The sequence below is a fragment of the Suncus etruscus genome, chromosome 9, assembly GCF_024139225.1.
Source record: "Suncus etruscus isolate mSunEtr1 chromosome 9, mSunEtr1.pri.cur, whole genome shotgun sequence".
NCBI classification, from domain to species: Eukaryota; Metazoa; Chordata; class Mammalia; order Eulipotyphla; family Soricidae; genus Suncus; species Suncus etruscus.
Window position 1 is genome coordinate 99387139 of NC_064856.1, and position 16246 is coordinate 99403384.

General features: G+C 32.4%; 1 protein-coding gene across 1 annotated transcript; it reads right to left on the reverse strand.

Annotated features, from left to right (window-relative positions):
• Positions 1 to 1881: 1881 nt before the first annotated feature.
• LOC126018661 (olfactory receptor 1019-like) lies at positions 1882 to 2817 on the reverse strand. Its single transcript, XM_049780760.1, has one exon. The coding sequence runs from the start codon at positions 2815 to 2817 to the stop codon at positions 1882 to 1884; it is 936 nt and encodes a 311-aa protein (XP_049636717.1).
• Between the last annotated feature and the right edge of the window lie 13429 nt (positions 2818 to 16246).

Below are 16246 nucleotides of genomic sequence, written 5' to 3' on the forward strand. Positions count from 1 at the left end.
TCAGGTTTTATTTTTTTGTGTGTATAATGACATCAGTACAAATACACTAATTGTACTGCTATTGAAGTTTTGATTAAAGCTAGATCAAACTGAGTTACTCTAAAAACAATGTGACCTTCAAAGTGCAAACAGCTATAATTATTTTGCCCTAGAACCTGATTAGCATCATTACTCTAGAAAGATCATACTTGATGGAATGTGATTTGAATTTGCTCATGATTCTAATTGTTCTGAAAAATTTTTTCACCCAATGCTTTTTTTGTGACTCTGGGTTAGATCTCTCTCTAATAGATGCAGGATCTGCATTCAACTCCATACACATGACTTTACTGAGGTCATTGAATATATGCCTCTTCTCCTTTCCACAAAAGCCTAAGCCTAAGGGAAGATTTTATTGCTAACATGAAACAATTGACTTTGAAAATACATTTAATAACATATGCTTAACTCTTTTATTGGTAACACTTTATTTAACATATGTAAAGGGAGTCAAAGATTAAAAAGAGAACACATTGTCTTGTGTTTTGAGCAACAGTAGTATGCCTAAAAATGCTATTTTATTAAATAACATAATGGAAAATATTCCTTACATTTAAGGAGTTAAAAGTGAATAAAGGTTATTTTTAAAAATTCTCCTAATGACTTTCCATTAAGCAATCAAGATACAACTTATATAATCAATTGGTTATTCATAATTTCTGAATATTATGTGACTAACATATGAAAGAAATCATTTATACATGGATACAATCAAAAGAACATTAACTGAGGAGGCAATGAACAGCAAAATTTAATAACAAAGCATACTTTTTTTTTGCTGAAATGTAGTCCAAAAATTTTTTTTGGATGCTCAGGGGTTACTCCTGGCTAAGCTCTCAGAAATTGCCCCTGGCTTGGGGGGACCATATGGGACACCGGGGGATCAAGCCACGGTCCTTCCTTGGCTAGCACTTACAAGGCAGACACCTTACCTCTAGTGCTACCTCTCCGGTCCCATAGTCCAAATTTTTATTGGAGATATTGCATATAAGGTAAGGCTTGTAAACAGCCAACTCAAGTTTGATTCCTGACATCCCATATAATCAATACAGCATTAACAGGAGTAATTCTTGACTTCAGAGCTAAGAGCAAACAATAAGAATCACCAGGTATGGTTTTGAAACAAAATTAATGCAGCTTGCATCATTTTATAATAAAAATGAATTTACCTTTTGAAACTAAAATCGTATACTGTAGTATGAATGCAGGCCAACTGATGATGTCTGTGACCTATTAGAATTCGGGCACTTTAGCAAGAATTACAAGATCCCAAATTATTAAACATTAAATATTATGTTTTGCTGACAGCTAATCTATTTAATCAAAAAGATCAAGCCCACATAGGTTTTATTTAACAGGAGCACACAAGAGTAATTAATATAAAGGCATTTATGTAAGAGCTGAGAAGATTTGAAGGGGACTTTTATGCACTTTACATCAAAGTTAAAGTTAATTTAGTGAACAAGATGAGGCAAAGGTCATTATTTGAAGGACATTTGAAGATCTATAAAAAGTTAAAGTAATACTTTTGTGCATATTACTATTTGAATAACTAAGTATATTCTACATTAGATCAAACGGAGATTCCTCTAAAAGATAATGTTTCAAACAGACATAGTTCAAAGAAATACATTCTGATTAGGAAAGCCAAATAGCACATAAAAATGCACTTAAATTCACACATTAAAATTATTATTTTACTAGATCAAATAAGTATATAACACATATAAGCAGTAATTAATAGTATTTGCAAGTGGGTAGTTGCTATACAAACGATTCTACCAAAAATTGTTATCCAGACTTCATTAGCTATAAATATATTTAATTCAAGATACATTGTTCTTATAGAAGACACAATTTAGTACTAATTACTTTTTTCAGGGCGCTTTTTACGTCCTTATTTCTTAAGCTATAGATTAATGGGTTTAGCATAGGGATGATAACTGTGTAGAAAACAGAAGTAATTTTATCACTGTCTATGGATTCATTGGAGCTGGGTTTGAGATACATATAGAGTAGAGTGCCAAGAAAGATAGACACTGTGCATAAGTGGGAGGCACAGGTAGAAAAGGCTTTGTGTCTCCCCTCAGCTGATTTCATTCTAAGAATGGTAACTATGATGTAAGTGTAAGAGAGGAAGACAGTGTATATGCTGCAAGACAGAATAAAGGTACCAAGTATGAATAGCACAATCTCATTGAGGGATGTATCTGAGGTAGAGAGTGCAAGTAACATAGGAAGTTCACAGAAGAAGTGATTGATGATATTGGAATTGCAGAAGGACAACTGAAAAGCTAAGCATGTATGGACTGCAGCATCTATAAAGCCCATGAAATAGGTGAGCAAAACCAGCAGGGTACAGAGTCGTGTGGACATGACAATTGTATAAAGAAGTGGATTGCAAATAGCTACATAACGATCATATGCCATGACAGCCAACAAAAGACATTCTACATCACCCAAGACACCTGAAAAATACATTTGTATAGGACAAAAATTATATGGGATCCTCTTTTTCTCAGTTAAGAAATCAGCCAGCATCTTGGGAGAGATAGAGGAGTAACAGACATCACAGAAAGACAGGTTGCTCAGGAAATAATACATGGGAGTGTGGAGTCTGGAGTCCATCTTGATCAGCAGGATCATTCCTACGTTGGCAACCATAGTTGTGCCATAAACTAAGAGAAATAATACAAAAAGCCCAAGTTGCGTATCCTGTCTACTAGAAAGTCCTAAGAAGATGAACTCAGTAAACACAGTGCAGTTCTCCACCGCCATGGCTGACATCTGGAGATCCTTGTTTGTAATAGAGAAATGGAAGTTTAAGGTTAAACTCATAGTACCGTATTAGGAAAACACTGTACCTATTTTTTAGCAAGGCTCAAAAATGGATGAATCATGAGCCAGTTATGATAACCTAATGTTCAGTGCAATACATACAACTTCATATAAACTAAATAAATTCATATCTCTTGCATTTCTTATTACAAACGATTGGTGTTCATTTACATAGATTGCATGAATAAAATAAATTAAAATTAACATTTATTAATCTCATAATTTTATAAAAATATTTTAGTGAAAAAGATGAGGAGCATAAAGCATCAAGTTTGATACATATATATGCATATATATATACTAACCCAGATCTATTGTATGTTTTATGCAGTATTTTCTGTAGGCTTATTGAGTACTGCCTCCTCAGTGTTTTTCATTATAAATACACAATATATGGTCCCTGAATGTCAGCATGTATCCTCTCAGGAATAAGTGATAGATTAAGTAATGTTGTTTATCAGTTGATGTTTTCCACTCATTGGACTCATGATTCTAATAAGTAGAACATTTTCAAAAATATTTACTATGTTCCATGTTACCTTACTGCAAATTTTATGCACAATTTAAATTTGTCTTGTCTCCAGTGATGATTAATACTTTATTTTCAGCCCCCTCGTAGTACACATTTATTTATGTGTTCATTTATTTTTTCCTAGCATATACTCTGGCTCACATGCTCACAAATGCAGGCACATTGACCATTACTTAAATGACTCACATTCACAGTATCATGTAAGAAATAATTTTTTGATTGTTATACTGTCCCAAATTTTTAAACATTAATTGCCAAAAATATTGAACCCCCCCAAATACGGCTAGACTCACACTCTTTATAATAAATAAATTTATCATCTGCATTACTTAATTTTGTTATGTTATGTAAATATGTAAATATATGTGCTATGATCTATTCATATATTCTAATTTATTCAATTTAATATCTGCTCTTAAGCAATATCAAATAGAACTCATCATATCAGAAACATCTATAAGTCAAAGTGCTCATATATAATTTGTCACATACAAATATTTGGCATGAAATAAATTAAATGAGCATACACAACAAGGAGAATGAACTATCAAGACAGACAATTTTTATCTCTTTACTAAATTTGAATGTTTTATACTATGTACTTATAAGCCCTTATTGCCATACATTTTCTCTATTAACTCTTTGTGAATTATTTCCAGAAACTTTATTTATACAATATAAACTAGAGATAAGATATTGACTACAACTTCATCAATAATATCATGATACACTAAAATTAATATTAGTGAAATCTTGTATATTAAAACCTTTGCCTAAATGTAAATATTTTCATGGCTGCTGATACATCTTGCAGTAGGCTTATTTTAGATAGACATTTGAAATACTCATGATTTCCAATTTACTGAAGGAGAAAAAGTTCTTCTCTCAATTGTAGTTGTTTATGTTTTTTGTTTGTTACTATGGCCACACCGGCCAGTATTCAGCATTCAAGATCAACCTATGGAGTTCTGCAGACCATGAGGCACACTGGGAAAAATCAAAGTGAGCTGTGGACAATATAAGAGCCTTACCCTCTACACTAATTTTCATTCTGATATAACTACAGAATCCTTCATGATCAAGAACAGAAGCCAACAAATAAAATGTTAAGATAATTTTAAAAGCAATCTATTAAATTTACAATAGACTGATTATTAGTAGTAGTATTGTAATAATCAGTGTAGTGGAATGTGGTTGGGAGAGAAAATTTCAGAAAATAAAGAGAAAATTAAGAACTTGAACTTTATCATGTGTATATGCAAGTTTTGATGGATAGTGCTTTAATATATTTATTGTGTGACATTTTAACATGGCGTGAATCTTGAAGCACACTTTTTTTTTGGGGGGTCACACCCGGCAGCGCTCAGAAGTTATTCCTGGCTCTATGCTCAGAAATCGCTCCTGGCAGAATCAGGGGACCATATGGGATGCCAGGATTCGAACCACCATCCTTCTGCACTCAAGGCAAACTCATTACCTCCAGGCTATCTCTCAGGCCCTCTTGAAGTAGATTTTACCGTTGGATACTATATTTCCTTAAACTGTCTCCTATGGAATAAATATGCTAAAAGGCATAGATTCAGAATAATTTTGGTTACATTATAATTGCTTTTCACAAGCTACACAATGCCTCACATAAACTCAATTAAAGAGATATTTTGGATCATGAGCAGATCCAATAGTACTCAGTGCATGAACTTGGCTTGGCATTCAGAGGAAATTATTAGCAGTCTCTGAGGCCTATTTAGGGTGCTAGAGATCTATTTATTACCAGTGAGCAAGGCAGTTTTCCTAGGCAAGGCAATGAATGGCTCTACCCACAATAAACCTTACTTTATTATTTTAAACTGACTTTGAGTATTAAATTTTCATTTCTTTTTGTAAAATGATTTTTATTGAGATCAATGTGAATTGCAAGCCTTTCACAGTTGTATTTTAATAACATAGTGACAGTGAATTAGGACTATCCCAACTGGCGGTGTTGTTCTCCCTCTGCCATAGTTCCCAAGGTAGGACTGTGGCTGGGTGAAAATTCATGTTCTTTGCATGTACTTTACATTTGGTTTGATTCATGACACCAAAAAAAAAGCAAACACAATGTACCAATTTTTTATAATACCTTCTTCTAATGAAATATGGGGTTGAGTCAAATCAAACAAAAATAAGTAAGTCATTTTTTTTACCAAGCAAATCCCCAAAATATTTTTATGTGAAACTTCCTACTATTCTGCCTTGATGACTCATATTTAAAAATAAAGTGAACATTGGTCATATTCCACTAACTCCTTTTTTTCTCTGTTACTTTCTTATATCCAGGGATGTTAAATTGCATCAGTCATCATTCTGCTTATCTGGCATTGACTTTATAAACAATATTGTCCCTCCAGACTAACTTTTTTTTAACTCCCAGTTAAAATTAAAGCATGGTTGCCAATACTCCTGACACTTGAGTTTTATAACTCAATCCCCAAAGGAATGTGTAATTTGATGAAGAGTAATTTTTGAGTCATTGAGATAATTAACATAATAGTGTATTAGAGACAATTGAAAGAGAAAATTAGGAAAAATCATCTTCATATTTTTTGTTATCATACATTTGGCATAGCTCTATAAGCATACAGAGTATGCAACTTTCTACCTGCATCATCTATGCTCAGAAATCAATTACTTCTACTGTTTTTAAAGTAAATTTTAAACAAGTTTAGTTAATGATAATAGATTCAATAAAACACAAATTGATGATATTTTTCTTTTACTAAGAGAAAAAAAATTTCTGACCACTTGTCAATATATCTCTTTAAAAAAGACATCCATTTTCAATAATGAAAGGATAATTATTTAAAAAGCTTTTTTTTTTTTACAAAAGCTGTATGTTTATCAAGGTAATAAGATATTAAAGTAGTTGATAACTTGGGAAATATTTAAAATTAATAATAAAATGTATCTTTAAATAGTCATTGAAAATTAAATTTGCTAGAAAATAACATTAAAATAAGTTATTTTTTAAACTTTATTTATTGATTGATTGATTGGCTGTTGGGCCACACCCAATGGTGCTCAGGGATTACTCCTAGTTCTGCATCAGAAATCACCCCTAGCAGGCTGGGGGACAGACAATATGTGTGCTAGGAATCTAACCAAGTCTATTCTGAGTTTGCCACAGGCAAGGCAAATGCCCTACTGCTGTGCTATCTCTCCGGCCCTAAAATAAGTTTTTAATTAAAAAAATAAATTTTTATTGAAGGCAAGATTTTATTTCTCATGAACAAATGATTCAGTATTTTTGGGAATCTTGACAAGGAATCAAATTGTTATTTTAGAAAGAAATAATAAATTAAAATTTTAATTTCTTTAGAAGTCTTAATGCTGTCTGCCTTATGCAAAGAGAAACAATAATAATTAGCTGCCAGCAACTAATGAGGACATATTTTTTAAACTGCATCATTGCCCACATTTTTGGTTTCTTTTCTTTCTTTCTTTTTTTTTTTTTTGATATAGGTCATTTTCACTGCTATGAGGTGATTTTCTCATGTTTTTGTTGTTGTTATTGTTTTTTTTCATTTCCTTGACAATAAGTAATACAAAATGAATTATTTGACTTATATGGTGCATACAAAAGAACAACAAAGGACACCAATATTTAATGATAACCAAACTTTCGATATTTATTATAAAACTTTTACCAAGGTGTGGTAGCAGAAAGGTAGCATGAGGAAGGTCAAAGTTGAAGAGAAGTTAAATACATAGAATTGGAGAGGGTGTGACACTGTTCTGTGATTTAGTTACAATAATTGTGTATACAGCAAGCATTAATTAAACTAATTATATTAGTTCACAAACAAAATTATTAAAGTATTTACTTGTTTGAAACCAAGATATTCGAAATTAAAACCCATTCTCAGAGCCCTAACCAAAAAAACAAAGGAAAGTTAAGACTACGTTATCGAAGACTCTAACAAAACCTAATGTTCATATGATCAATAGCTTTATTTTTCTTAACTAACACAATGAAGCATTTTAACATATATGTTTTTATTAATTATTCATATAAATCTTCCTTAAATGGGGTTCCTCTATTTATGATATCATAATGTGACAATGCATCCATTCTTTATGTTGTGTAGTCCAAGAGTGAATACATTTACTATTGTTTACATCTATTGTTTTATATATTATCTCTGATGGTTTCTGCAAGATGTAATATTATGCCAATTGAATTATTTATAATAGGCATTAATAAAGTGTTAATGATAAAATAAATATTTTAAAATATCAGTTATATCTGGACACTTTGTCCATAAGTACATATAAATTTATGGTTGCCATCTTTATCTATTTAAATCTATACTTTTGTCTTACAATTTTTCCATCCCTATTCTCTGTATTACAAATCAGAGGGTTGAATATGGAGTCACAATGGTGAAGATGAATCTTTCCAAAGATAGCAATATTGCTTCAGTTCATCTCACAATGATCTATTGGGGCAGTATTATATCCCAATGCAGTCAAGGAGCACTTTTTGTTTTGTCCACGTAAGCTATATAGATTTTAAGGAATTCATTGAGTAACTTAATTTTTTAAAAGGAGACATATATATATATGTGTGTGTATATATATATATATATATATATATATATATAGAATAGACACATTTTTAAACTTTTATCATTATTATTGTAAACATTCATTAGAATCCTAAAGAATTAGTTGGTAAGGGGTAGGACAAATTTGTTTTGACATCCATGAAAGAATGTGGATCCTTCTAATATCACTATAGCAGTATATATATATATATATATATATATAGAATAGACACATTTTTAAACTTTTATCATTATTATTGTAAACATTCATTAGAATCCTAAAGAATTAGTTGGTAAGGGGTAGGACAAATTTGTTTTGACATCCATGAAAGAATGTGGATCCTTCTAATATCACTATAGCAGTTAAGTGGGAGGAGCATTAGAGAACATTGTGAAACTATTCTGAAACAGAGTAAATCTTAAAGACTAAAGGATAACATAACAATAGGAGACAAGAAATCCCAAGTGGTATTTTTTATTATTATTATATTTTTATTATTATTATTTTTATAATTTACAGGTTTTTAAAAAAATCTTATTGCAACCAAAAGTGAATAATAAATCTTTCACAGTAATATTTAAGGTACATAGTGACAATGAATTAGGGCCATTCCCACCACCATGTTTGTCCTCCTTCCACCCTTTTTCCCAGCATGTGTCCCATATCTCCCTCCTTGCCCCCTGCACTGCTAGTCTAACTGTTCCCCTCTGTGTATAGCTTGTTCTAGATACAGTATCCTGTATCGATTCTGTTGTTATTGACTTTGGGTTTGGTGTCAACCAAATCCAAGTGGTATTTATAACTGACCCATTTGGGTATCTAAGAAAAAAAGCATCAGATAGGAGGTACATCATATAAGTCACTGATCTTGTTTAATCTACAGAACATAAATTGAATCTTATGTGGATCAAGTCACCAAACACTCATATTGCCTAAACTATTTCAGGTAAAATTAGAATATTATTGTCTGCACCAAAAATAGGGTTGCTAATATCCTTAATAATCCCAAATTCATCACAAATTCTGTGGAATAGCTGAAAGCTATTTTTATTTAGATTGTTTAGTGAGGAAAGAATATACTTCTATTTGCATTTGAGAATCCATGCTAATTAGAATTAGAAGTACATAATTTACTAGGGGATTAATGAGATAAACTACTAGAAACAGAGTAAGCCTAGCCACTTATTTTAGAATTATAGGTAATGTATGAGAAATCAAACTTTCTGAGGAGCAATTTTGTTTCTTTTCTATATTATTAGATTCAATATGTTACCAATATGAACAACAAGATAACAATTCAGGATAGTATTCTTCTATATGCCCATTATCTGCAAAAAATATTTGATTGGTTTTATAAATGACCATAGGAAAACAGACCTGTGAATATATATTTAAAAAATTGAGACCAAAGAGATAGTACAGCTGATATGGTGTTTGTCTTGCATGTAACCAATCCAGATTGTATCTGTAGTACTTCATATTGAACCCTGAGTCTACCTGGTATGCAAACACGACTCAAATATTTTAAACAAATAAAATAAATTAGAAAGGCATTGCTGTCCTGAGAAAAGTGGAAATGGTAGAAAAACAATTAATTTGAGGCACCAAGTGTAATTATACTGTGGATATGACCCATTCTTTGCACATGGGAACCCATCAGTGAATATTTACATTTCATATGGTCCCACATTTTATCAGGATTAATACCAGAGTAAGCTCAGACCATGACTGGGTGCAGCACATATTTTTAAAATAATTTTTATTGTGACCAATGTGAATTACAAATCTTTCATAGTTATATTTAAGGTACATAGTGAAAGTGAATTAGGGCCATTCCCACCACCACTGTTGTCTTCCTTCGACCCATGCCCCTAGAAAGCAACTCATTCCTACCCCTTTTCCCCCAGGATTGCTCATATAACAGGTCCCCTTTTGTACAAATCTTGTTGTAGATTAGGTATTGATTCTGTTGTCATTGACTATGGGTTTGGTGTTTAGGTATGATTTTTTTTTTACAGTCAATGTTTATGAGACTGCTTGCCCCTGGTACCATCCACTTTTTTTTCCTTCAATTTGTGAAGCAGAACAAGATGATTCAAGCTCTGTGATTTTGTTGGAAATAAAAAAGAAAGATATAAAGAAATCTGGGAGGAGTCTGTCTAGAAGCTATAATATCATTTAATTAAGAGAAGAATGGGGAAGAAAAGACAAAACCAAAACAAGCAATGACAAAAGAACTCAACAGAAACATAAAACAACAGCAAAACAAGAAATAAAAAGAAAATAAAAGGAAAGGAAAAGCTGATGTGATAAGGGTTGGTGGTTCTTTTTTTTTTTTTTTCTTCCTTGCATAGAGACAGTAAGTTTTGGGGGAAATTGGAAAGGGAATCCCTTTGCCTAAGAGATGCAGGATTTCTTCACCCTTCATTTATACTTTCATGTGAACAAATACAGGCTCCAGACACGCTCATTATCAAATTCCAAGGTCTTTAATGGTGCCAGGAAACATTCTACTCCGTTGTGGATGACAAAATCATTCTTCTGATTAGAGATCATGGTATTTTCACAGGTCATAGGAAGAAATCTAGGATATACTCTTTCTTTATGGTTCTAGAAGTTCTGCTCCATCATGGCTCTTATAATCAGTCTATTGTGATTAATGATCTTGGTTTTTACACGTATCCTAGGACAATGTCCATCTTTTTTAAGTTAATAGTTTTTAAATAATAATTTTTATTTTGACCAAAGTGGATTACATATCTTTCACAGTAATATTTTAGGTACATATTAACATTGAATCAGGGGAATTCCCATCACCAAAGTTGTCACCCCTTCACCCCTGTTCCCAGCTTGCATCCCATATTCCCCACCCTTACCCCCTGGGCTGCTAGTATAAGTGGTTCCCTGTGTCTGTCTTACTACTTAGTGATCATACAACTGTTTGCTCTTGGTACCCTCCATTATTTCCCCCTCAATTTGAGAGGCAAAACTAGATGGTTCAAGTTATGTGGTTCTGTTTGAAGAAGAGAAAAGCAATAAAATGGGGTAAAAATCAAATAAGCCAAAAATGAGGGGAATCCTTCTAGAGGCTCTCAACCTCAGTTCGGGAGAAGAAAAGGGAAAAAGGAAGCAAAAATGTGACAACCATGACTGGGTAGAACGTATCCTGGGACCAATAAAAAAGCCCTAGTCTAGGTTTTGGCCTACGATTTGTACAACAACCAAGATCTCTAATTCCAGAGGTCTGACTGAGACAATTGCAAGTGAACAGGTCTTCTGGAAACATAAGAAAGCTCTAGACTCCATCCTAGGATCAGTGCAATGACCAAGAACACCAACGACAGAAGGATTAAAACGACAGTGAAGGAACAGAATTTCTAGAACAGCAAAGAAAAACTTCATTATAAGCTCCATTTCTTGACCTGTGCATATACCAAGATCTCTAGATACAGTGGTCTGATTGTATCACCCATCATGGAGCAGAAGCCTTCCATACACCACAAAAGTACTTAGGGGAGAGTAAATGAACATGCAAGGAGTCTGTAGTTATTTCTTTGACAGTATATTTCAAGGGTAGAGAAATCCTGTATCTCTTAGGCCAAGGGAATTCCCTTTCTAATGTCCCCAATAATTTACTGTGCCTATGCAGGGGGGAAAAAAAAAGCACAAAATAATCTTTTTTTACTTATTTATCTTTATTTTATTTTTGTGTTCTGTTATGTTTTTATTTCAAGCTAATGCTTTTTAATTCTAATGCATACATCCTAACACTCATAAATGACCTGATTTGAACTCTACTATCCTATGTTGAGAAGTAAATTTGGAGCCTTGAATGATAGAATATTGGTAAGGTGTTTGCCTTTCACTTTGGAGACCCAGGACAGACCTGGATTGGATCTCTAGCATTCCATATGGTCCTCTAAGCCTGCCATGAATGATTTCTAAGTGCAGAGCCAGAAGTAACTCCTGAACGCCCATGTTGTGCTCCCTCAAAAACAAACAAACAAACAAACAATAAAAACAGTAAATTGGATAAAAGAAAAAGTCATTCATGAATCTAAAAATATTGAGATGATAAATTTAAAAATCCTAGACAGACAGTAAACTAAAATGCTTTTGACCTATAGTCTTACATTCATTTCAGCACTATAGAAATATAATTTTATTATTAGATATTTTTATATACCATTAAGTAAAACTGTTATGGTATAAAGTCTTACAGTTAATGAAACAAAACATGTATTGAATAATTCTATCACTTTTCCTCATTGTTTCTGGACAGTATTATCCTTCACTTTTTTAAATGACAATTGTCAAAGCAAAGATTACCAAAAACCAAAGACAAAAATGTAGAAGGATACATAAATGTTTCTTAAATATATGTAATTTGGATTACTGTATTTGAGGATATCTTTTGTTTGCATGCATGTTCCCTGCTTTATGAAAAATGTATATTAGCAATAGTCCAATTCTTATCTTCCTAATTTTAATATGTAAGCTATTTTGTCCATATTAATTTACATATATATTATTACAATGTGTCTAGTCAGTTGCACAAATAATAATAGGCAAAGTTACCAAGTACCATGATTTTATTAATTTTGTTAAAATATGTATAAGTAATATATATAATCTATCCTAAAGCAAGAGTTTCACATTCTAAAGGTCAAATAAAGACATGATGATGTCTATTTATTTAATTAATTATGCTACAGGTTTAAATTATTTATTTCAAATTCTCCAATACTTAAATCCTTATTTAACTTTTTCTGAGGTTCTAAATGGCCTAGGGCAGACTTTGAGTGCCTGAAATCTCTGACATTGCATAGTTCCCCAAACACAGCAAGAAGCAACTATATCACAGAGCTAAAAATGTCTGTGAGGAACACTGGTATGATTCTAAAGCAAAAAACACCAAAAGCTTTTTCCTATATTTTGAAAAGTAAGTCAATTAGAATCTCTAAAAACTTATCACGCAGACATAAATTTTATTTCTTTATATCTGGCACAGGAATGAGAAGCAGATTCGTACATTACTTCTTCATCAGTTTGAGGACATTATCAATTTACACTGTCTCTGCTACATGAGTAGGCTTGCAATTCTGTTTCAACATTTCATATCATGACTACTACAAACGCATTAGCAAAGGGTAAACTTTTTAGTCAAGATGAATAGATTGACCAAAGACCAACAATGATCATCATTTTAGAACTAGTTTTAAGACTTGCAAGAATCTAAAACTTTCTCTAATGAAAACACACATGCTGTATACATTTTTGTTTATTTGGGACATATCTGTCCATAGGGCATATTCCTGGTTCTGTGCTCAGGGATTTTTCTGGTACTTGGTATATTACATGCAGTGCCAGAAATTGAACAAGAGTACACTGGTCATTCGCAAAGAAAGAGCTTTACACCCTGTACTCCCTTTGGAACATACACCTCTGCAAATGTTTATCCTATTTTGATTTCAGTATCTGTTCTATTCATGTTCACAGTGACATTTTGTATTTTGGGATTTATTATGGGTAGCTTAAAATGCTAGAACTCATTTATCCCTGGCTTTTATTTGAACAAATGTATGCAGTACTGTTGCATATTCTGCCTTATTGCTGTCTATGTACTTCTAGAGTGCCTGATGTTATGCCTTTTAGCTATTTTCATTAAGTATGTAGCATAATAATCATATAAATTGCTACTACTACTATTACTACTACAGTTACTACTACTGCTGCTCCTGCTGCTACTATTATTACTACTACTGTTACTACTGCTGCTGCTACTATTATGACTACTACTACTACTACTACTACTACTACTACTACTACTACTACTACTACTACTACTACTACTTTCCTTTGGATCACATCTAATTCCTTTTATGTCTTACTCCTTTTTCTGTTCAAGAGATCACATATGGCCAGCTCTGGGAAAGATATATTTTGTGACGAATTCAAACCTGTTTCTCCCGTGTGTAAGGCAAGTGCCCAAGCAGCTGTAATATCTCGCTAGCACAATATGTTTAATTCTTTACCAAAAACAAGCACACGATTTTTGACTACAGAGAATAATTTATGAAGTGATAGACTTAAACCATATAAGGAAGCATTCTCTTTTAACATATTGCAGACACCTACTTAGACACAATAATTTGTTCTGTTTTGTTTTGTTTTGTTTTGTTTTGTTGGAACACACCTGGCTGCGCTCAGGGATTCCTCCTGGATCTGCGCTCAGAAATCTCTCCTGGCTGGCTTAGTGGATTATATGGGATGCCGGGATTTGAACCACACTCGTTTTGGGTGGGCTTTGTGCAAGGCAAATGCCCTACAGCTGTGCTATCTCTCTGGCCCCCATATTCTTAAATTATTTTTAAAAATCTACAATCATCTGGGGCCAGATTGATAGCACAGTGGTAGGGCATTAGCCTTGCATGCGGCTGACCTAGTACAGACCTCAATTCGATCCCTCAGTATCCCATATGGTCCCCCAAATCCAGAGGCGATTTCTGAGCATATAGCCAGGAGTAACCCTTGAGCGTCACCAAGTGTGGCCTAAAACAACAACAACAAAAACAACAAAATTATTTTTAAAAGATCTACAATCCTCTGTGGCTAATAATTTTAACATAACATGCTTGTGTTTTGAAAATATTATTTGCTTCATATATTCAAATCAATTATTTTTAATTATCTATCTTGGGTGATGACAGTGTATATAATATAATGTTATGATTATATTAAGAGTAACTCGAACTGACTGTAGAAATGTGATCTATTACACTTAAGACATTATAAATTTGTGTTACCAAGAGTCTTACTATCATTTCTCCACCTTATATTTGAAGAAATGTGGTTCACACTTGAATGCTGTAATCTAATTCTTACTTACACTTGAATTGTGTTCCTTATGAATATATTGAATAGAATCTTTTCCTATCATTTCCATGAAAAGCAAGCCTTGATAAAGTTTTATTGCTAACAAAAAATTGATCTTTAAAACTTATTTAATAAATTAAGTTTTACTTTGTTTAAAATAAAGTTTTATTTAGAAATATATATGGAAAATAAAAACAAAATATTTATATGGAGATAGAAAGATAGTGTACCCTGCAGTTGTATATTGTGGGGTTTGCAAACAGAGAATATGTCTAACATTTGCTCTTCTTAAATAATGGAACTAAAAATATTAGCTAAATGTACAGGTTTTGAGAAAAAAAAATGAGAAAAAGTTTGGTCTAAATGGCTTCCTTCCTTATAGACATTAGATACAATTTATGTAATTAGTTGTCAATTCATATATTCTGAGCAATGGGCACTTATTTATTCATTCAGTAGCATGAAATAATGTTAAGTAGTTTGTCATTCAAAGGCTTATTTTTCTTAAACATCACCGGGTGTGGCCCCCCAAAATATATAAAGTTTAGTACCACACCAAATTAAGACATGCAGATAACTAATAAAAATTATTCACAAAGCTCTTAGCTAACATTCAAAATTATTTAAAATAACAAATACCTAGATTTATGAGACTTTGAATAAATTCTTCGGTGTATGATATATTGATAAAATGAGGCAGAGGGAGAGGATTAGTTATAGAATGGTGGCACACATTAGTGGAATATGAAAAAAGTGGCAGTATGGATATAATACTCAAAGATAATAGAGATGAAGACCAGTCAATGGAAACTTGCTAAAAATATGTATGCATGTATATATGTGTGTTTGTATGTATGTGTGAGTGGTGGAAGAAAGGATTTACAGTTAGTGCAAGAATAGAACCACTATTAAATGATAGAAATTATCACAATTAGAACTGGGTGCATAAACTAGTTAAAGTGATATAAATTATACACCTTCAGTAGCGATATTTATAATCACAGTGCTTAAAATAAGAAAAGAAATAAAATTGAATAAAGAGAGAAAAGAAAAATGTCTTCTTTAGAGCCAGATATGTGGAGGAGGGAAGGAGAAAAACAGTATACTAGAAAATAAAATGGATATCATTCATAAAAATACCACCCCCCTTTATAAGTGCAACATTCCCACAACCAATGCCCCAGTCTCTCTCCTCCCCAACCTCAACTACAAATATGTTTGTAATCATGGTGCTTAAATAACAATATTATTTTTAAAAAAGTAAAGGAAATGGACACTGGTTAAGTAAATAAATAAAGGAATATTTTATGACTGACATACATTCATGAATTACTGTGTAACTGTGTATCTCATGGGAATTCCATTAAAATGCATCAA

What these genes read in the sequence shown, in the direction of transcription:
- LOC126018661 (XM_049780760.1), bottom strand. Translation starts at nt 2,817, where the DNA reads ATGGCGGTGGAGAACTGCACTGTGTTTACTGAGTTCATCTTCTTAGGA.